The 24,552-nt window shown below is 34.1% G+C and overlaps 1 protein-coding gene across 1 annotated transcript in view; it reads left to right on the top strand.

Annotated features, from left to right (window-relative positions):
* Positions 1–22,273: 22,273 nt before the first annotated feature.
* The window catches only part of LOC149423571 (protein O-mannosyl-transferase TMTC1-like), a 583,937-nt gene continuing 581,658 nt past the window's right edge, over positions 22,274–24,552 (top strand). The window contains exon 1 of the mRNA XM_089632018.1: positions 22,274–22,943. Coding sequence (XP_089488144.1) covers positions 22,666–22,943 — 278 coding nt within the window. The 5' untranslated portion in view covers positions 22,274–22,665. The remainder of the gene's footprint in view (positions 22,944–24,552) is intronic.

The following is a 24,552-nucleotide window of genomic DNA, read 5'->3' as shown; positions in this document are numbered from 1 at the left end:
GTTTGTAAAAAGCGGTATTTTTTGTGTATAATAACTCCACAGAAGAGATCACGATATTTCCCTTAGAATCAATGGCATCCTTTCGAATTCTGCAAAGTTGGCATTTTTAAGAATGATAAGATGTTTAAGTCTTCTAAAAACACTCGTGTCGTGAAAACTACTATTCAAATTTAAATTTTTATTTATTTATTAATTTAACGCCCAGAGGGCTTTTACATGTAGGTGGTACAATTTTAATGACAGTTTTGAAACATAAGAAAGAAATAATAAAAATAAAATTACAATAAAAAATAATATATATGCAAGAAACAAAATTAAAAATAACAAGAACATAAATTAAAAATAACAAGAACATAAATTAAATATAACAAGAACATAAATTAAAAAATACAGCAATTTGACTTGTTTACAAAAATATAACTTCCATAATAGTGTTGAAATAAGTCCTTTACGTAATCCACAAAATTCGCAAAGTTAATATTAAATATATCGATCACCTAAGTTTTGGTTTCCCATAGTGTGAAACCGTTGTATTGGGGAGTTCGCAATGTAATTGCGCTTATGTGTGTTGCAGTGGAATAGTGTGTTTTTTCGTGTTGTTATTGTAGGTATTCGTAAGTTTATGAGTTTCAGAAGTTCGCAGCAGTCGAATTTAGAGTTTAGAATCTTGAATAAAAAATTTAAGTCGTTTATTTTACGCCTGTTTTCCAATGTGTGTATTTTTAGAGTGTTTAATAAGAAATATTGTAAGTCTTCTAGTGGGATATTTAATTTAAAATTTATAAAACGCAGAATTCTTTTTTGTATTCTCTCAATGTTATTAATGTGAATTTTGTAAGAGGGAGACCAAACTACTGAGTTGTATTCAATTATGTTTCTAACTAGCCCTAGAAGCCTAATCTATTTTATAGGTACATAAAGCCTTAACATACGTCTCAGAGGCGTACACATGTAAATGACAGCCAGTAGGCCAAAATATACCTACTTGTGCACTATTTTTCGATGGAAAGTTAAGGTTGGTATATAAACTAATAATAAAACACAGTTTTATCAATGAAAACTACTATCACAGGTATTTATTACAACGAATCAAAACATTATGCTAATATTCAAACAAAAAAATCATCGTCTTAAAAATCAACTGGAACATATGTTTTTTTTTAAATAATCATATATTTTTTTAAGATTAATTTCTTATTCTTAGGGCAAACATTAAAATTAATCATGCTTTTAATTACTAGATATAATTTTAGAGCAATCTACACAGACATCAACTTTGTGCTCAGAAAATATTGACTTTTTGCACTTACAGCACAATAATTTCGACATTCTTTTTTTTTTTAACAGCAAAAATGGAAGTTTTTACGATTTTCGGGCTCTGGTTCTCCTGCCTGAATTTTATTACCTGAATCAGTAGGTTTTGCGAGAATTTGGCTTATATTTTTAAGTCGGAGCTTCAAGTCTGAATCCAAGGCTTGACCGAATCTTTGCTGAGTTATTTAATGAATTCTCTTTTGTTTGAGATTTTATTTGATCAAGTCGTGGCCATAAATTACAGAAAAATTGACAAAAGCTATGTTTAAGATGCCATATAATACACCCATTGACCATCTATTAGTTTTGCGGCTGCACGTCATTGAGGAGCACATTTGATCAAATAAATCTACTCTTCCTTTTGTTTGATTGTAGAATCATGTCTGGTTTGCCACTTGAATTATTAATTATTGCATTTCCATCACAAAAAGATAAACGGTAAAACATACTTGAAGGTTATGGCTTGTACGATAGAAGTGTCAGAGGGCCATCAAAACAAAACGTAGAACTGCCAACAGGTCGAGATCTCGAATTCTTCAATTAATCGTGGATTTCCCGCCTATCTGATCGGAAAGTGCCCACTAGATTTAATTTGTAATTTGAGCTGGTCTTCAAGAGGTGCGGACTTTATTCATAGCTGAAGTTCTGTGACACGATTGACCCTTATTAGTTGACCAAACATCCCGCGTCCATTTTTACTGCGAAGAGTATTTCCAGGAACATGATAAATTCGACCTGAGTTGGCAGATTGCGAAGCATGAGCAGAATCAGATTTAGTCAGCTTCTGCAATTTTGAGTCGGCTTCTTCAGTGGGATCAGATTCTTGTAAAGGGAAAGCCTCTTCAGTTACATAGTTATTCTCATCTTCTTTGAATGTCGTCCACAAACTGGCTGTTCTCTTCTTCAGAAGCTGATTCTCCCAGAGAAAGACTATCTTCTTGGTCTAAGATTTTTAAAATATCGTTATTGTTTAATACATTAGACCATGACATGTTGGTATCTGAAACAATGCCAAAATAAACATAAAATGGACGAAAAATTAACGAAAGTAAAAACACATAATATTTGTTAAAAGTTACACAAAGCCTAAACATACGTCTCGCAGGCGTACTATACCTCAAAAACTCAGAAATGGCTGGACTGACGTTAGTGATATAGATACCATCGGTGAGCTTCCGTCGGCCACTGAGTTGGTTAAAGAGCACGAGGCGCTAACTTCAACCGTTAGAAAGATAAATAGAATTTAAGATTTTGTGTACGCCTCGCAGGCGTAGATAAGGCTTCTAGGGTTAAAGATATGTATAACAGTTTAATGGCTTGTATGGAGTTAAAGTTTTTTAACTAACTAACTAACTAACCATCACGCCGTTTCCCCGCAGGGGTAGGCAGAGAGGACGGACCGCCAAACAACTCGGTCTTGGCACACACTCCTTGCCTCATTCACATTCATACATCGTCTCATACATACTCTTCTATTATTCTGACTCTTGACATGGCCCGACTCGAGTATCTGATTCACTTGATCGTGCCATGTCTTCCTCGGGCGACCCCGATTTCTGCTACCATTCACATTTGCATCATATATCCTCCTTACACTCCTATCTTCGCTCATTCGCTCTACATGCCCAAACCATCTAAGCGTCCCTTTCTTAATCTTACTCATTACGCTTACATCAGCCTTGCACTCTTTGCGGATCTCCACATTCCTCACACGATCAAACATGGTTTTACCACACATACGCCTCAGGGATCTCATTTCAACACCATTTAATCGACTTTCATCCTTTCTTTGCCAGTTCCATGCCTCACTTCCATACATCAAGGTAGGTACCAGCACTCCGTTGTGGACTGCTAACTTCGCTTCTTTGGACAATTTTTTGTTAGCGCCTACGGCGTTTAGTCCTCCATTAATGGAATGACCTGCATTTACCCTTCTTTCAATATCTCTGTCAGCCTTCCCATCTCTCGTAAACATACTTCCTAAATACACAAACTCATCCACCTGCTCCAAGTATTCCCCATTCACAATTATATTGCACACTGTTTTCGTACTCTCTCTTTCAAACACCATTACTTTAGACTTACTTACATTCATCATTAACTCATTCTTCATGCATACTTCGTTCATCCTAGACACGAGAGACTGTAGATCATCTATACTATTAGCAATCAGCACCGCATCATCAGCATACAACAGGCAACATACTTTCAAATTATTCAAATTCGCGCCCAATCCCACCTCCTTCAATTCTTGCATACAATTATCCATGTATAGATTGAATAACCACGGTGACATTACGCAGCCTTGTTTAACACCTTTTGTGATATCAAACCACCCCGTAAAACCACCGTTTACCCTAACACATGCAACGCTTCCCTCATACAGAGACGCAATTGCCTGAGTCAGATTCGTATTCACTCCATACTTGGACAACACCTTCCATAGCTTTTTCCTGTCGACTCGGTCGTATGCTTTTTGTAAATCTACAAAGGCACAGAAAAGTTTCTGGTTTTTTGCCAGAAACTTCTCAGTGAGCATACGCAATGAGAAGATCTGGTCCATGCACCCCCTTCCACTCATAAAAGCACCTTGCACATCCCATATTTTATCCTTTGTTTCCTTTCTTACTCTTTCAATCAAAATTCTACCATACAGCTTGCCAACTGAACTAAGCAGGCTAATAGCCCTATGATTCCCACATTCCATACGTGACCCTTTACCTTTGTATAATGGCATGATCACAGCCCTTCTCCAATCTAAAGGCGTGTAACCTTCCTTTAAACATTGGTTAAAAAGATTGCACAACCATGTGAGAATTACACGGCTACCTCCTTTAAAATATTCAGCAGCAATATTGTCAAACCCAACAGCCTTACCATTCTTCATACATTTAATCGAGCTTTCTATCTCATCCATGCTAATTTCGGTAACATTCACTCCATCGTCATTCATATCTGATTCGCCGCTGGAATCACTGTCACTCACTTCGCTTTCGAAGACTTCCTCGAAATAATTCATCCATCTCTCTTTTATTTCTTCCTCATTCGTCAACATTTTTCCATCTTTTGATTTTATCACTTTCATGCTTCCGTTTTCTGGGCCACTCCGGGACCTTTTGACTTCTTTCCAAAACAACTTAATGTTTTCTTGGAAATGGTTTGTCATTTTCATTCCTTCTTCCTCTTCCAGGCGTTTCTTTCGTTCTTTCACTCCAACTCTTACCTTTTTTTTACATTCCTTATATACTTCTTTCGCTCGATAGCACTGCCAGCCGCAATCAGACACAACCATGCTTTCTTCTTCTCTGAGACCAGTGCTTTGATCTCATCATCCCACCATGCATCACCTTTCTTCCTACCTTGCGTACTTATTCCACAAATCTCCCTAGCAGATTCACAAAGACACACTTTTATGTGGTTCCATGTTTCGTCTATGCTTAGACCATCCATTTCCTTCGCATTCAATCTTATCTCTGCACAATTCACATACTTACTTCTCACATTATCGTTTTGCAGTTTTTCTATTTTGACTCTTGTCGGAGTTGGTACCGTTTTCACTTTAGAGCGCCAACCGCGAAAGAGGTTTACTCTCGACACTACAAGAAAGTGGTCAGTTTCGACCTCAGCCCCTCTGAAAACTCTTGTGTCCTCGGTAACAGCTCTCAACCTAGAGTCAATTACTACAAAATCAATAATTGACCTCTCATTTCCTCTTTCCCACGTATATTGGTGGATACCTTTATGATCGAAGAAAGTATTCGACACAAACAGGTTCCACTCTAAACATACTTCAAGCATTCTGTTCCCGTTGTCATTCGTTCTTTTATCCCCAAACATACCTAAGACCGAATCAAATCCGTCACGTCTAATTCCCACCCACCCATTCAAATCGCCTGCCATTATAATCCTTTCGTTCATATTTTTTAGTCTCATTACAACATTCACACCAGTCCAAAAATCATCTTTCACTTCATCGCTTTCAGAATTAACAGGGGCGTAGCAAATGACAAGAAACACCCTTGTCAAACCGATTTTAAATCTGATCCACATTATTCTCGGACTTACACATTCATACTGCAACATACATTCAATCATTCTGGGAGACAGTAGCGCTGCAACACCTTGACAAGCCCTCTCCGTATCTGGTCTCCCAGACCAAATGACGAGCCTATCATTATGCTGCATTGTACCGCTACCTTTTCTCATACTCTCTGTTATACAAAGTACGTCCAAACATTTGCTCACCATAGTATCACACAGTTCGTTCATCTTTCTTTCCATTCCTCCTCTAATGTTCCATGTACCAATTCGACATTGATCACGTTCCGTCCTCCTCTTTGCGCCACCGAAGGGTTGGCGATGTGATGGATAGCGAACCTCATCGACATCTTTGTCGGCCATTCCCTTCCAAGTACTACTTAAACATCTTACTTATACAATTTATCATATCGTTACACACATAAAACAAATAATACATATTTATACGCTTAATATAACATTTAACTTAAACAAATAAACTACCACTAAAAATAGATATTTTATCACTGTATAATTGTTTTAAAACACTCCATGTAGACAGCAAACCAAAGAGCGCGGGTTCAGTCCGATTTCATCCTTCATTTCCGATGTCATTATTCCACGCGCGGAAGGGCACGAGCGGTGGGGAGCGGAGGTTACGGCAGGGGTTGCATGAGTCGCCAAATGACTCTTTTCTTGTGCGGGTTAAGGGTAGATTCCGAGAAACGATGATTCTGTGGCCTAAGCAATGTCAATATGGCCCACACACATGGCCCACATTCTATAACGGCACTGTATAAGCACTGTATGCGTCGGACAGCGGGGTTTGCAGTATTGGTGCGGGTGGAAGAGGGGCAAGGGGCAAGGGCCGAAGGGGTGATCACATCTGGTGAATATTCAAAGCACTGGTCTCGTATTATAGGCACAGGAATTCACACATCTTAGGATTAACAATATTATTTGTCACCTTTAAAGTTTTTAGTTGTTCTTAATACGAAACCTACTGTTTTCATGCCTTTGTTTACAATTTGGTGGATATGATTGGCGAAACTTAGTTTTTCATCCAAAATAATTCCGAGATCTCTCATTTCCGTGACTCTTTCTAAAGCTGTATTGTTAATGGAATATTCAAATAAAACAGGATTTTTATTTCTGCAGTAAGTCAGGGTTTTGCATTTGTCTACATTTAAAAACAGATTATTTTGTACGCACCAATCTTTAAACTTATTAATATTTGACTGTAGTATTTGGCAATGATTTTCATCATTTATTTTTTCGTATAGCTTGATGTCATCAGCAAAGAGCAATACCTCGACATCGTCGAAGCAATTTGTTATATCGTTAATGAAAATTAGAAACAAAACCGGACCAAGGTGACTACCTTGCGGTAGGCCACTGGTCGCACAGAAAGCTTTTGATAGCAAAGATTTTATTTTAACAAATATTTTACAATTTGTTAAATAGCTAGTAAACCATGTTAGCATGTTATCTCTTACTCCTAGGGCAAATAGTTTTCGGGTTAGTAGTTTATGGGATACTTTGTCGAATGCTTTCGAAAATTCTGTATATATGCAGTCGACTTGTTTATTTTTTGCAAAAGATTCTAATATAAAGTTTTGAACTATTGTTATGTGAGTTGCAGTTGATCTTCCTTTGATAAAACCGTGTTGTTTTTGGTCGATTAGTTTTATTAATTTGGGATAGATTTCATCAAGGACCAGTGATTCAAAAAGCTTAGGAAGTACTGACTGTATATAAATGGGGCGATAATTGGCTATTTCAGTGTCGTCTCCTTTTTTGAGGATAGGTGTAATGAAGCTCGATTTCCAGCGGCTTGGAAAATATCCAAGGAACAAGAGGCGGTTGAATAATACTGTAAGCGGTTTGGATAATGCATTGAAGTATTTTTAAGGAATATTGGTGGAATGTTGTCTGGGACAGCAGATTTGTCAGTGTCTAAGGAAAGTAATTTCTGTTCGCAAGATTTTTGTGTGATATGGCAATTTGTTAGTGTGTAGTATAACTGAATTTGTATTCGGGTATTTTATCATCGGGAGTTTCGTCATCGTATACGTTTTTGAAGAAATCTAAAAAAAAGGTTTACAATGTCCTGTGTATTGTTTAAACTGATTCCATTCATTTGCATTATTGGTGGGTAATCCGTGTTTTCATTTTTTAGTTTTTTAAGAAATTTCCAGAGATTTTTGGATTTAAAAACATTATTCTCGATGATAGTTATGTACATTTTGTAGCAAAGTTTAGAAAGAACTTTACATTACAGTGGATTTGCTTTGTTGGAATTTTTTGTGTTGACCTTTTTTTTTCTGAAGAGAGGCAGTTAGCTCCGATGAGAACAAAACTGGTTAAGTATACTTTTTCGGCATGTAAAAAGGTACATGGGATTTAATAGTGTTACAAAATGTAAAATAAAGTATGTCTAAAAATTTATCAATATTTTCATCAGACAAAAAAGACCAGTCTATATTTGAGAGATGGCAGTTAATTGAGTCAAAGTCGGCTAGTTTAAAGTTCAGAGTTTTTTGTTCAGGTTTGGTATCGTTATCACATAGTATGTTTAATTTCGTGTATATGGGAGGATGGTGATTGTCGGCAGGTAGGAGCAGATCATTAGACAGTTCTACATATATTTTAGGGATGTTTGATAGTACCAAGTCTAGTAAGCAATCGTTATTATTATAGATGAAATTGTGCTGGTACAGGTTTAAAAATTTTGCTGTGTCCAAGATTTCTCGCGCCCGGTCATTTTCGCTTTCGTTTGTGATGTAGCCGCTGTCGTTGGATTCCCATTTTAAATTTGGAAGGTTGTAGTCTCCAAGAATAATAAGTTTTGAGTTTGGATATTTTGACACGAGATGTCCAACGTCTTCACAATGGTTTCTATATGTTTGAATATCGGAGAGTGGTGGTAGGTAGGTGGTTCCAATAATATTTTTTTCTAGTCCTGTAGAGATTTGCACAAATAAATGTTCAATATTGTTGTTTTTCGTCTGTAACTTTCTAGATAAGTACTTTCGTTTAATTGCTATTAAAACACCTCCACCTCTTGACTTCGAACTTGATCTGGCATTTCTGTCACAACGAAAAATTTTGTAGTTAGTGAGTCCAAGTTCAGATGATTTTATTGCAGGGTCAAGCGGTTTTTTGGATGGATGTTGACTATTTTAGGTGACGAATTTATATACTTTATAGTTATGTCCGTTTTTCCATCACCTTTTTGTTTTTCAAGTTCTGTCCGTAAGTCCATTAGGTGCTTTTGCTGTGCCGAAATGATCCTTATTGGTGTAGAAAACTTTAACGTTATACTTACGTTGGAAAGGAGTGTGATGTATCTCCCGGTATGCTTATTAAACTCGAATTTTGAAATTTTACTGTATAATATATCTATGCAATTATAACGAAAATTTTAATTTTCTAAAAAAGGATTTTTGACGTATTTTTTTTTAAAACTTTTTTAAGTCACTATTAGTCACAGTTTGCAATAAACTTTTTGAATCTTTTTACATTTTTAACATCAAAATATAGCACTTTTGCTAAAAATATTTTAAATCTCAGAGTTAATTTAATCTAATTTTTAAAATGGTTAGTTTTTTTACGAGATCTTCAAAACGAAGAAAATTATCTCATATTTAAAATACCTCGGAAAATGGAAAAATGCGATGATAAATTATTATTAGTTTTTACAACAGATATACAACCCTCTTCGACTGGATAACCAATGTATAAATCTTATGTATCTTTCCATGAACTATTTTATGTCAGTTCCTATTTTACGTTTCAATTAGTATGGTTCTGACATAAACGGTCGATAACATAATACATAACAAAACTTTTTTTCACAAACAGAAAAGTAATGAAGTACATAAATTTTAAAAAATACAACTTGACAGGTAATACGTAGGTTATAGTTTTTACTTATTTAGTATAGATCACTAAATTAGGTATAATGGCAACGTTTTTGTTTCAACAACGCTATTAGTTTCACTACAAACCGAAACTAAAACAACTTCATGCGCGCGTGAATTACTAACGCCAAGTAAAGGAATGGAACGTAACGTACGTTGTGCCAGGCACTAATAACTTGTTCATTACCATGGCAATATGTCATGTGATAACTTCGCATGTAGGTATATTTACCACTTAACACGAGGTTCAGCATTACATCGGATTCAGCTGACACATCCTGATTATTTGGCAATTATTCTCGGGACAAACTTAACCGAACCGAATAATCCATTAACTTGCTGATTATGACGATAATTACTTGTTAGTGTTTCCCCTAACAAAATATGATGACTTTCTTCCTCATATTCAATTTCTAGCACTGTAAAAATTAATGTTTTCCTAACACTGTAAATGAATGTATGAAAACTGTTAATTTCATCATGGACCGATTATTTCACAGTACTTGCTAGGACAGTAACAGCTCGATTAAGACTTTCACAAAACTTGAATATTAACTTTGAAATTTTACGAAAAGGTTATTGTGAACCACACCGATACTAGCTTAAGTATGTATATTTATAAAACCGTATTTGGTTTTAAAAAACTGGCTTGTAAAAGTATATATTCTTGCTGCGAGGGTTTCAAATTAATATAAATTCATGCACATGTTACTTTTTAAACTTTAAACATAACTTTATTAAGTATCTTGGATATTCCGTGAAACAGGAATCCTAATCGGTTTACCATTTTGCATAAACCATCAATTTGAATATCGCTTACATTAAAATTTAATCATAATCGAATTAAAATGCTGAAACTGAAAAATTACCATTAATTCGCAATTAGGATGCAGCGCATTTACGCACACAGCCAGGGATGATTCGGAAAAGGTCTCATTATTATTCCTAATATTCCCATGGCCCCTGATAAAGCTAGGAACTTGGCCGAATTTATTTATTTATCCAACTTTTCCCAACGTGTTCAACTTCCCCTGGACCGCTGGCAACTTCACGTTCAAGTTTATCTGAAAAAATATCCCCTCACCTCAGCATCGAGATTGTAGGAGGGAGGAAAGCGGAGGAGTACTACAAGGCCGGCGATTCAATACAAGTTATCCAACAGTACGTTTGACCTAGAATCTTCTTGAAAACTGCGGCGAAACTGCTGGAATATTATAACTGTTCCAAACTGCGCTAGCTACGCCAAACAAAAAGTTATGAAACTGTAATGACGTTTTCAGCTGGCGTTTCTTATATTCATTTGAATTTAATAGTTCTTGCAAGGAAAGCACTTATAACCACTTTAAAAATAAAGTTGGTGGAAGTCTTATGGAGAATTTCTTCTTTATTCGTTCTGTTTCTTGTCGTTTCATGAGTGAAATGATGTACCAGGTAAGAAAGTATCTAATGCTTTACAGTTTACTGTTTTCTAAGCTCACTGAATGTAGAAAAATACGCTAGCTTGTTCTTTAACTGTACCGACTATATCTAAATACCTTACTTTAAAGGCGTTTATTCAACCTTTGTATATTTTTACTATTTGTTATTTTATTGTATTGTGTTTTGAACGAAGTAATAAACCGAGCTTTAGGGAAATAAGGCCAGAACCTATGTAGTTCAGTGTTTCGCAAGGAACTAGCAACTAGCGACCGAGCTGGTAGGTCGGAAGGGTAGGGCGAACGGGAAGGGCGGGATGTGTAACTTTGGAGTTCTTGTTGGTTGCTTTAATAATGTTGTTAGCTCGGGCACGGTTTGAGTACACGCCCAAGTTTTGCTTTTAACTACTTCTACGCCTTCTAAATTTATACACTCTGTTATACTTTGTCAACTTTTTTGCTCGGTTCGCATCGCCTTAATCCTCGGCCAACTGTGTACTTTGCGAGTACAGATGAGGTTATTTACTAACTGCATTTATCTTGTGCAGGCGGACGACGATTTTTCATAAAGGTTTTTTGGATTAATTATTTACCAACCTCAGATATTTGTATGAAGGTATATTGTAAGGGATTAAACTAACCCATTTTAAGAAGTTTCACAAGAAACGTAACTAACTAAATATGAAATTGTGACTTTATATCCACAGTATCAAGGCCGACTAGAGTACTGGTCTAAACGCATTAAGAATTTTGAAGTTTCACGTGATCAAGTCACTAGCCATCGAGCAACGAGAGTTTGCAAATGGCGACAATCGTTGTTGATACTTTTCGCTACCGCTGATTAAAGAGTTGTGTTTCCGAAAGTATATTAAATAAACAGAGTGATTAGACTATTTTAAACAGTGAAGATTACTTGGCGACAGCACTGGCTTTGTAGTTTGCCAGTTGCGCGCCCAAGCTTGTATTCTAGTCTGCTTTATACAGCATAATCGTTTCCTGAAAGCGTGCGCACATCCTTGTTATAAAATCACATTTTACTCTTCTCCTGATTAAATTCTTAGTTCATTAGATTTAACATAGTAAAGATTTAGTTACCCTTCTCAAAACAGATGTAGTATAGTGCCAGCGATGAAATATATAATAATCTGGATGATATTGGTTAAATGAAAAAAAAATCAATATTTTTTTGCAGTTATGGTTTACGATTACAATCTTATGGTTAAAACCAATCACAATGTATCTTTACTTGCTATTGTCTCACAAAATTAAGATAAAATATGACAAGTAAGAAACTCTTATGTTTCCAATAAATGGTTAATCCAAGTGTTGCTCGTGTATGATAAAGATAAATATTAAAATAATATATATATGTGTATATGAAACGTTATACCTCGGCTTTTGCTAGTGTTAAAGTGCCAAGTAATTAAAACACTTTCTCATCACATGGTAGGGCATTTTGGCAATTTACTTAGAGGTAGTACACGACCTTATGCGACACGTGACAATTTAGAGCTAAAACTAGGAAATCGAAAACACTACAATTGACCTACTTTTTTCATGCCATTTTAATATTTCTACAGCGCATCTATGTGTATTGTAACATAATTTACGATTCAATATCTTGATTCATTATCTATACAAAAGCCAAACGTACTATGGAGATTTATTTTTGAGGTATTTTAACGTGTTGCGCTACCTCCTTTTCAGCTAACGTTTCAGACAGCATTACAGTTTCCATCATCATGGAAGATGATTGTGTAAAATTGCACATCTGATCTACCTGATACGTACATACAGATGTATGTGAATAAATCATTGTGATACCGACACTCTTTGCTAATCAGAAAAATGTTATATTTATGAATAAACGTTTATAAAATTCAGCAATGTATTCAATTAAACAATTTGATGTGACAATTTATTTAAAATAATCTTTTTGGACATCATATCATTTAAAAAAAGATTAAAGTATTAAATTTTTACCAACACTACCAGTACCAAATCCACTAAGCTGAAATTATATTTGTAAAATGTCACGAGTAGGTAAATACTATACTTCATTATTATCAAACAAAATTGTATAGTAATTTTACTACTTCTCCGCAGAATTTGCTTCTGTAGACGACGTATTTTTTTTATTGAACAAAAATATAATTTCGCTGAGACGATATATTTATTTATGGTCTGATGCTTCATTAGTGAGATTTATGTTCCATTTTTACGTCCCACATTAGTTTTATTCAGAAGACGCTATTTTTTCGTTTTATTCTTGTTTTTGCTCGTTGAATTATGGTTGGTGAAGGTAAATTGCTAGCAGAATCCTTCAGCTTTTTTTTAATTATTTATAAATTGGTTTATTTTTATGTACAGAACGCCTGACATTATTCAAAAAAATTAATTATTCGTTAAATAATATTATTATTATATATTGTCTAATTCATCTGGGTAATTAACTGTTGTATGGCTAATTCTCTTTCAACAGTTTATTACCCATGTAATTAACTTAAAGTTTTGAGAGTTAGTCATAGATGGCGGTACTTAACTGTCGGGTCCCGAATAGTTCCGACTGAACCCGAATGGTAGCCGATTGATAGGCCGGGAACTCAATGTATTTCTTTGTTCCAGCAGAATAACTTATATACTCAAACATAGAACGGCGTGTATCGGTTCGACTTTTATTGTAATTATCTACGATAATAAACTTCTTTAAATCTTGAAGAATATTTTTACTAGTAATCACAGACATTAATGAAACTTCTCTAAAGTTAATTACCTAGGTTGAAATGTTGAAAGAGAAAGACGCATGGAAACCATGTTTACACGTAAATAACATAAAAATGGAGAAAGCAGTATCAGTACGCCAAAGTTATTGAAATAAACCTGAAAAGCTATAGGAAGACATGGCACAAGGGAGTGAATTAAAAACTTGTTTGGTACTGTGAGAATAACAAATGTATAAATGAAAAAACCTTAATTAATAATTTCAAAGAGAAAAATCAAAAAGAACTTTTGCTTTTCAGAGCATACAAAAATATTGTACCGTAAATGTTTTAAAAATCTGTGAAAGGTTCTCATTAGCTATATCTACAATACAATACATTTTTTTTCCCTGAAAATTTTATCGTAAACTGGCGATAGGTACTTGTAATTTTTGAAATTTTGTATAGTTATGGAAACAAAATTTAAAATTTAAAATGTATCTTAATTGTATTGCAAAAGCACCATGTCGATTTGTTAAAATAATCATAACAGTTTAAGCAGTGTACAGGAAGAGTAATGTAATTTCCAACATCAATCCATGTCCTCCTAGCCACAAATCAAATACGTATTACTTTTCCGTTCCCCGCACAAAGCCTATTAAGGCCATAATTAATAATAGTTATAGGTGAAACCGTCGGCCCTGACAAAGGACTAAGACTAGCTTCAGTCATCTGATGCCAGAATTAGTGTAATCGCTTGCCTCATCCTTTAGCTGGAGTGTCCTGAAAGGTTAATGAAGATTAATCCGTTTAACTTACAGGGAAAAATGTAAGCGAGAGGGGAAGAGTGGGGGGGGGAGTTTTAAATTCAACGTCGCACTAATAGAGACAAATGAATCATCTTAGTCAACCCTTTCATATTAACATGTTTTCGCGACGAAGAGTTTCGTCGGTCGTTTTGTATGAGCGACTTGGCTGCATTTTGTTGTTTATAATTCATCTGAATAGATTTTTCAACACAGCAAAGTTTTTTTACTTTACTTACGGTTTTTAGAAATCAAATTGGTGTTTAATCTACTGTTTGAAAGGGGTAATATTTGTAATTAATTAATTAGAGGTATCTACACTGATTTCGTCTTATAACTACTACATACACTAGGTCCATCTTTCACATTTTATATCTTAAACTGACGGTGTATTGATACTTTTAGTTTAATCATTTTTTTGAGTAATTGAAGACTACTATTTTTCTTTTTATTTTTTATTCATTTCCACTTTATATGTAAAATTTAATTTAAAAAAAAATTATAAACATTTTTTTTTAATTCCATGCACGTATTTTACAGGTCAATGACAGTTGGGATATCAAAAAAGATAATTAAACTTTTGTGTAGCTGTTCAAAACCCTAATGAAAAATATTATGGCTTTAAAAACTATAATCAAGAAATGCTGATTCTGAATACGTAAGTTTTATTATACGCAGAATTGAATGCATAAAACACCATCACTAAAAATGGTCTTTGAAATATCATCATATTGGTCATCCACCCTGGTTGCGCTAACAATAGACTGACTCTACCGTTCTACTATAATAACACACATACATTATCACATTATTACTCACCAATCAGTCGATTACACATTTTGGGAAATGAACATGCTAACATCGGCGACATTTATTTCTTAAAATTAGCGCAGTATAAACATGCACTCAAAAATTATTTTTCCATAATGTAACTATATATAAGCAATATGGACATGTTGAAATGAAATGATGATATTTCTCATTGTTCTTTTTTTTATTTTTGGTTGTGATACACAAAATAATTGTATGTTATTTTTAAGTTTAAAACTACTATTATGTAATGATATTATTTTTCTTACTTTTGTACTCTATTATATGTTTATTTATAAAAGGCAGTATAGCCGTTTATGTATTTAAAATTAAAATTAAAAATTACAGACTTCACTGGGCACGGAACTCAAGTCCTCAAGTCCCACATTTCATTCTGGTTTTAAATAGAGATTGAACCAATAAAACTAAGGATGTGTTTCAATTTAAAAGATTTCATTATTGTTGTTTTACAGTTTTGACGGAATTACAACATCACTGTAGCCTGTAATTTATATTTTACGATTATTCAACACAATATGGTGGTAGACGTATTATTTTATGAAGACAATTTTGAGGTTAATTTAAAAATTAGCTAAGAGGAATCATAACACAATTATATTTATATATTGATCTGCTTAAGTCTTAAATTAAATGGTAGTAATATGTATACATTATATTATAATTGTTGATATGATAATACTAACATACTAATAGGTACGTGCCACAAAGGAAACATTCTAGAAACTAATAAAAGATAATTGGGAGTTGATATGTACACAAATGTGTTATCATACTTTATGTATTTAATGCTAAAATTTGTAATAAACATTTATTAGAACAACCAAATTAAATTATTGTACTTTAATCAAAATTATACTCGAAACAAAATGCAGTTCATCTATTTAGATGCAATTCAGGAGCAATTTTCTTATTGCTTAATTTGATGTCCTTGCACCATTTTTTTCCGTAGTAATGCAGTTTTAGGAACACTGATGAAGTGTTTATCAGGTGTGGTCACGGATTTATTTTGCATTTGGTATAATACAATAATAATAGTGATGAGATGCTAACATTTTATAAAAACATTAAAATCGGTTAAACTTGAAAAATAATTTATAAAACGTCTGGACGCCGCCAAACAAAATACAGAACCTGTTGAAATAAAACATAGGCTCTAATAATTCCGTATTATCATTATTCTGTCAATACTTCTACAAAATGTAACTGCTGTTTTTTATAAATACTAAATACATTCCAGAACAGAAATATAAATAATTGTTTGCGCTAGGCAGTGTCAGACACTGCCGCAGTTATTTTTGTTAAAACGTCAATCGTGCATAATCAAATTCGGTGTGTATAGTAAGAATGTTTTGAAATTGTATGAAATTTTTGTGTCGAATTGATTATTTCACTTTCAACTTAAATTGAATAAATAGTTAGGTATGAGAAGTAGGATACGTATGGCTTTGAAATTATTTGAATACTTCCTGCAAATTTATTTTATTACAATAAGTTAATCAGTAAAACCTCAAATTGTAATATTTAATTATTGAAGACAATATTAGCGATTCTTAAACGAAAAATTGAAACAGAAAAAGATACGGTCACATCTAGTACTTGAATCTATGACCCTCGTCTTGCCGGGACGCAAGATAGTAACGATAGTAAAGATAGCAACCAAATAAAGTTGGTAATTCATATTCGAAGTAGATAGGGTCCCATTATCTCAGTTGGTAGAGCCGCGTTCCGGCAAGACGAGGGACCAGGGTTCTAAATGTAACAATATTTTTTTTTTATTTTTCTGTTTCAAATTTTCTATTAAGAATGGCTAATATTGTCTTCAATAATCAAAAATGAATACCTACAAAATGTCAAAACTACAAAAATTTTTCCTTGGTTGGTTTGTCATAATAATGTACAAGTTAGAATTTCAAGTGAGAATTTCTTTAAAAGGTTTGCACGTAAGAGTATGTCTTAGTTTTGGGTTCTGGCTCGTCGTATTCAGTAGCAATTTCTGCGAAAATTTGTGTTCTACGCTTTCATGCTCAATTCCAGCAAATTTATTTGTACTTCGCCATCATCTATTGATATTTTAAAAAATTGGGGTATTTCCAAACTTTTTCAACTTCACAGCCTCATATGTCTTTCAATTTTTCAGATACACACTTGATAATCAAAATGAGTTATAAAATATACTATATTTCTTCAAAAAAACACTGACATCGTACAACTAGTCTCTGATATATGATACCATTTATGAACCCATGACATCCGGAAAGTCGAAAATCATGATTTCATTTTCGCGTGCGCAGTTTGCTACGTCCGAATGGCTACGGCTACAAAGAGTGTCAAAGTGATACTGACACAAATGTTCTTATTTTTCTTTAAAATGAGACTTATATGGCGACTTTGTGCCTATTTTTAGCCGAGTTTTTGAAGTTTAAATTACCCATACAGAAATTGTTGCATGTATAGGCGCGACTACCTTCCCATACCCGGCGTCGATTTTAGACGTTTTCACATTAAACTAATTGTGTAAGTGGTTCATTGGTACCGAATAGCGACTAGGGACCGGCAACCATTTTCACTTCATTTATTCTACTGCATTTAAATTGAGAGCTCAAAATTAAAGAGAAAAACGCGAACAGTGATACATTCTCGTTAATAAATTCCAGTTCTTCTGAAGTTCCTTCTTCACTTTTGATGTAAAAAAAATAACTTAGCCCATTTTCGTTAAAGACACAAATTTGTTCCATAAGACATTCTGTTATTTTTATTTACATATCTGTATTTCCAGGTACCTACTAATCTTTCTATTACGCTTCTCTTTCATCTTCCCACTTTCTTCAGCACTTAACTACCCCAATTAAAAGTGCAATAGTTTCACCGGTCCCAGGCAGTTGTAACTTTTTTGCGAAAGCGGAACTGCACAGAAGAATAAAAGCATTGTTTTAAAAAAATATTTTGCATTTGATTTTTAAATTTTTTCTGGTGTTTCGTTAAAATAAATTCGGTGGTCCCATTCAGATATAATTCTTACTTCGGAAAACTTTTTAAAGTAAATTCTTTCTAGTTTATTTTTTTTAATAGTTTGTGCTTTCGACAGCTTTCCCTTTAACAAAAACAACCTCAACAGTTCAAAACTGACCCTTCTAAAAACTCCAACAAAACACAAATTCACGGACGGGCACCTAAAGGGGATTAATCGTTTCACTGTCAAAAACTTGTACACAATATTTCCTTGTAACCTTTTAACGTCAGATTCTTTCGCACTTTTTACTTTAAAGTTTTTTTCACCCCAACATCCCTCCCAATTCACACCACCGTCTTTGGGAATTCGAATAAGTCTTAGTATCTCGTGGAATCCATCACGTGTGTAATTTCATTGTTCTTTTGACACTTATTGCATGCTTCTTCGCGGAACATTTCGTCTGCATTGGTGTTTTCTATATATTACTTTCACAGCGTAACGTCACGTCACACCACCAACAATATTTGATTTCAGCGTGAAAATAAATAAAGTATTATTTTTATAACAAAGGAGACTTCTCGTTGGTCGGATTGGCACTTTACAAGGGTAACTCGTGGTGTAGGTAAAATATATTTTATTTTTACGCGTTATGAACCGCTAAACTACTACAAATATTTGGAACTATTACTGGAGCTATTGTTAGCTTGAACCTCGTTAAAAAATATTAATTAACAGTAGTAATAATTATCATATAGGTGTGTAAGTATTTTAATATTTTATTTTATTCAAAAATATTTTTTTGTATTAAATCATGAACATATTAAGTACTTATAAATTCATAAAACATTTTATTTTAACCTAGCTTACTTTAACTCTACGTATTATAAGTAAATTAGAACTATTATATGGTAAACTAAAAAGGTGATCCTTTAACATGGAATTTTTTCGTTATATTACCCACACAGTTCTACCAATTCATCAACGTGAGTTTTTATGTATACCTTTTTTTATTTGTATACTCAACTAAACTATTAGCTATACCCATTTATCTACGTGAGTTTTTATGTCAGCTTTTGTATATGTGTATATTGTGTAGTGTATACTCAACTAAATTATTAGCTGAACCAATTTATCTACGTGAGTTTTTATGTCAGCCTTCTTTTATTTGTATACTCAACTAAACTATTTAATTTACAATCAAGACCGAATTATCAAGTTGTGACTCAAAATATATAACCTAACCTAAGCTATGAAAATCTTAAAGATAAATGTCTATTTACGGTTAATTGGGGTCAGGTTCTTGGAGTATCCTATTTTTATTTTATTTTTATAAAAAATTAAATTATTTCTGTATTTTGAAATAGTGAGATAACAAATATATATGATTAAACTGTAAAATGATAATAACTTATTTTTTAACACTATAAGTATGTAGTTATTTTTTCTTAATCATTTCCATTACAGCGGGGCCCCCAAGCACCTGAATACAATGCTCGATTTAACAAAGCGGAAAAAAGGGGGACAAACATTTAACGATTTTATAATTTTTGTAAAAGTTTTCTCGTAAGAAAATTTAGGTAACTCAGTGGAACTTTTTTTAAACCTCTAGATAATTTAACATTTAAATATATTTTTTAACAAAATAAAAGGTGATTTATGTGAAGTGTTTTATAAAACATATATCATATCCATATTCCATTAAAACTGTTTTTTCAAAAATAGTTGAAGAAATATTGCATACCTGACGCTTCAATATCTTTGTTGAAAAGTTTCTGATTTTAAATTAGGAAACATAGGACGAGCGTAGTTACTCGTCGAGGAATCACGTGCAGCTAAGCAATATTGGTCTCGTGTAAAATAACTCTACGTGCATGTGCAGACTATTGGGTATCGTTCACAAAATAAGTTTTAGCGATTCATTTTGAACTGCTTTATAGATGATATTTCAAAGGTGTTTTAATAACAGAACAAAACGTGTTTTTAATCATTTTCCGAGCTTACTTTGCGATATTTTCTATTGCGGGAATTTCATATAATTAACGTTTCGGCAAAACAAACATATTGATATTATGTTAAAGAGAAAAATGTTATAAACCGGTATAAATTGGGAATGCGTGGGTTCAAAGTCACTGTCGTATCCACCACGCTACAAAAACCGTTTATAATGTTAGCAAATAACTAAAAGAAAACATCACCACTCAAAAAATCGGAAACTCGAAACATGTAACCCTTCTAATCAAGTTACAATTTTCTTAATATTTTTTAAAGAGTAATTTCAGATTATTTATTAGGTTGTTTGCTCTCCGCCCTTAACCCCCTCACCCCCGCCGCTTGTCAGTGTCAAGCTTCGTGACACCCACACAAACATCATTTAAGCTTCTTACTTCGGCCAATGTTTGTGGAGCACGCCTAATGTGTTAAGTTTTTGATAGCTTAAGTTTTTCAACTGCGGTATTTTATGGGTGACTTTTTAAATAATGTTTCAATAGAATTAATTCGATCGATGGTGGCAGAAGGCTCTTTTTCCAATAAAAGTTAAAGGTTACAGCCACGACAATTTGGACATTTTAATGAATACGCTGAAATACTACACCAGAAGATACGACTCTTTGTTCTAATTACATCAAATGCAATAACTTACTTGCAGTTTCTGGGATCATTTCATACTGTTATTTTGCTGGAACTCGCATGGAAGCTTTATAAATCAAATATTAAGATTATTATATTTTGAAATAATTAATACGATTCTCAATCATATCTGCCGCCGCAGTGTTTGAAAGCATTGTTCTGCGGTAAATGTTGTGTGTATGCTCGTATATGATTGGGTGTGTGTTTTATCGAAGACAATATGACTGGAAGTGATATTGATTGATCATCAGCGAGGGAGATGTCAATACGAACATGAATGCGTAACGCGGATAAGAGTAACATTTGATTAACCGCCGTAATTCCTTACCACCCTAAAACACGCACCTAATAATATGTTCTTGACAAAAGAAAAATAACCTCAATTTCAACGCAAACAATTTCTAAATAAACCTGATCTTCTATAATAACGGATTTTTTCCTTCTTTTCAGATTTTAACCGGAATGAAACGGCCGTAATAACTCTTCGCTATTGTGCTCTTCGGATGGCCTGTGCAGAATTCTTTCTGGCGAGGAAAATAGCGTCGAAAGGGGGTGTTATTAAGTGGATAATAATATTAGGACACGCAACCACTCCACTACCAACATAGCGGGAGGAACAGGCAACCGCTTTCCTAGGCAACACAGAAGGTGTCGGTAGGAGGTGTTCGCTGGTGCCTTTTTACCAGTAAATACGAAAATATTTAGCTTTATCAATGGACAAACGTCTTCGTAACAATATTTAGTATATTCTCGGGCAATCAGGCGTATTGATTGAGGCGTACGATTAAAAATCATTTATTTAATAATTCAATTAATTAAATATTAAATGAAAAAATACACTTTGTAATACACCAATTATCTTTTTGAATGAACAAAGATCTCCGACCGGGTTTCGCTTTTCCCAAGCTTCGTCAGGGCTTATTATTAACTAAATATAATTAGATACAGGCACATATATGTAGGTAAATAAAAGCAATGAGTGATAGAGATATAAAATAGAAAGAAAGAGACACACATAAAAAAGGAGGGGACAACTTATCACAATTATCTTTAGTTAGTAATAAGCCCTGACGAAGCTTGTGAAAACGAAACCCGGTTGGCGATCTTTGTTAATTCAAAAATAAAAGTGGTCTATTACAAATTGGGATTTTTTCATTTAATATATAATGTCACAACACAAAGTATTTGCTTTCTTCAAAAAAAATCATTAATGTTGACTTTGCAATTATACTTTGATTAAAATTATGCATGTCTGCCAAAAAATGGGAATTTTTATGTTTATATTTGTGTTTGTTAAATTATCAGCACTTACGATGGCGTGAACTAATTTAAAATTCATAAATAAATTGCATCTTCCTGCTTATGTATGTATTATCATAATACTAAAATCCTCACCCTTTGTGAATGAATGATGAGAAAAATAATTTTTTCATTCGCAGATAAAGAGTTTCAGCAACAAGAGTGGTTTATTTCATGCTTTGCGTTCCTCGTTTCTTCTTTGCTTTAAATTTATTCCGAAAGAATTCCCTATCAATCTGTTTTGTGAATACTCGGAGTATAAAATGAGATGGGCTTAAAACAGTAGACAATGTCAGAACGAGTTTTTCTTTAGTATTTTTAATATAATATAAAGCGTAATATTTCATTCAGGTCGTACAAAGTCTTCTCATCACTCCGACGGATACAAACTGCGGACTCATTGTTGCGTTGGTAAAAATAAAACCATACGTCTTGATGAAAGCATCTTGCGAAATTTAACCGAAATATAAATTTAGTGAATCTTTCGGCATAATTGTCCGTGTTATAATTTCATTTCAATTAGTTTTTCGAAAACTTTAAGACTCGGAATAAGAAAACTCAACGGTTAATAAATTTTGCAAATTAATTTCCGTAATGAGATACGAAAAGCATCTTATTATTTACAGAGCTAATTTAAATTACCGCAATTATAAAAGTTTTTAATTACATTATAATAAATTCAAGTGGAATAAAAATAAAATGAAAAAAGATTCTCGTGTTTTAAAACATTTTTTAATATTAACAGTTGTTGAGTGAAAGTGAAGTCGTAGGTTTAGCTTCACGATGAAGAGAAGGACTCTGCCGACCGTGCGTGAAGAGAAAGTGTCCCCGCCAGGTGAATGGGCACTGTACAGCCTGGTGGGGTTCGTGTCGGTGGCGTGCTACGCTAACGGGATGTCGGGTGACTTCGTGCATGACGACATACCGGCCATCACCATGAACAAGGACGTGCTGGCGCAGAATCCGCTGAGCCATGTCTTCAAGAATGACTTCTGGGGCACGCCGATGGCGGACGTCAACAGCCACAAGTCTTACAGGCCTCTGACTACTTTAACATTCAGGTGAGCTTTTTTATTTTCTTTATTTTGCACCGACAAAAATTGACATAATAAAACACATTTTTTTATAATATCGTTTCACTTTCAATGGTAAATAAATGATTAAATGTTTGAGAATACGATTATGTGTATTAATAAGCAATTAATAGGTACCTACGTTGCGTCGGCGTTATGAAAATATGGCAGGTCTAATGATAGCTTAATGGTTAGAGCATTTTCCCGGATAATGGAAGATTCCGAGTTTAAATCCGGGTATCAGCAACAAAAATAAACCCTGATTGTTTTGTAGTTCACATGATTGATGACAGAGTGTGTGCCAAGACCGAATTATTTGGCGGTCCGTCCTCTCTGCCTACCCCTGCGGGGAAACGGCATGTTGGTTAGTTAGTTAGTTAGTTTGCTTTCATAATCTATGACGATACAATTGGCTTTGAATGTTTTACCGCTAGCATCATCCCTTAGCAATGTAGAATTCTACACCTGACCAGAGGTTGGCTTTAAATACATAAATACGCGACTTACAACTTTAAATATGTTTACAGACTAGATACTTTGTACGTGATAGTTGTTTTGGTTTTTGAAGGACGTTTTCTTTAGAATTTCCATCATTTTGGTTATAACTGAGACGCTAGGAATTGTTTGTATGTGCTGAAATGCGCAATTTATATTGTTCACAATCCTTTGCAAAAAGAACGCGAACAAACTGAAGATCATTATTTACACGAGGTTGTCTTTACTCTGGAAACAACCAATAAGCAGCGACTTGGGTAAAAAGTTACTTCATTTCTGTTTCTTGGGCGCTGTCCTCACTTTATCACGACAATGATTGCAATGGGAAAAAACACACCAGTTGTATGAGCTCCTTTCCTTCGCAAAAAGGACTTATTGCTCGTCCGAGGGGATTCGCTCGCGCAGTCAAAGAACAGCGCCGAATAAAAGTTTAAACGAAGCTCGCCTGGGCCCCGTGACGATATCAACTTATTCAACTTAGTACAAGGGGTACAAAATGTGACATTGCTGTATAATATGTAGGCAATCGTTTCGGTACCTGCTGCGATTGCAATAGAGTTAAGAGCTGTATGCATTCTTAATGTGAAACAATTTTTGGTGCGCCTAGGGGAGTAACTGGTAAAACCGACTTTTTGCAAGCATGGCAAGATGGGACGACGCTCTTGCACGAAACGACGCTTCATTCGGCCAGCTTCGTGACTCATTGGCTGTTTCCTCCCTGGTATATTTCTTTCTATTTTCGTACCAAAAAATTCGATAAACAATATAACCATCACGAAGTTTCCCGCAGAAGTAGGCAGAGGAGACGGACCGCTAAACACCTCAGTCTCGTCACAAACTTATTACTTCGTTCACATTTATACATCGTCTAATAAACACTATTTTTTTATTCCAAATCTTGACATGACCCTACTCAAGTATTTGGTTCACTTGATCATGTCATGTCTTCCTCGATCGTCCTTGGCTTCGTCTACTATTCAAATTTGCGTCATATATTTTCCTTATACTCTTTTGCTCTACATGTCCTAACCATCTAAGGGTCCCTTTCTTTATCTTACTCACTATGCTTTCATTATTTGCGAGTATTCACATTTATATCATA

The sequence above is a fragment of the Hesperophylax consimilis genome, chromosome 5 (genome assembly GCF_061612785.1).
Source record: "Hesperophylax consimilis isolate HC1 chromosome 5, BYU_Hcon_1.0, whole genome shotgun sequence".
NCBI classification, from domain to species: domain Eukaryota; kingdom Metazoa; phylum Arthropoda; class Insecta; order Trichoptera; family Limnephilidae; genus Hesperophylax; species Hesperophylax consimilis.
This window is presented reverse-complemented; position numbering and strand designations above follow the sequence as displayed.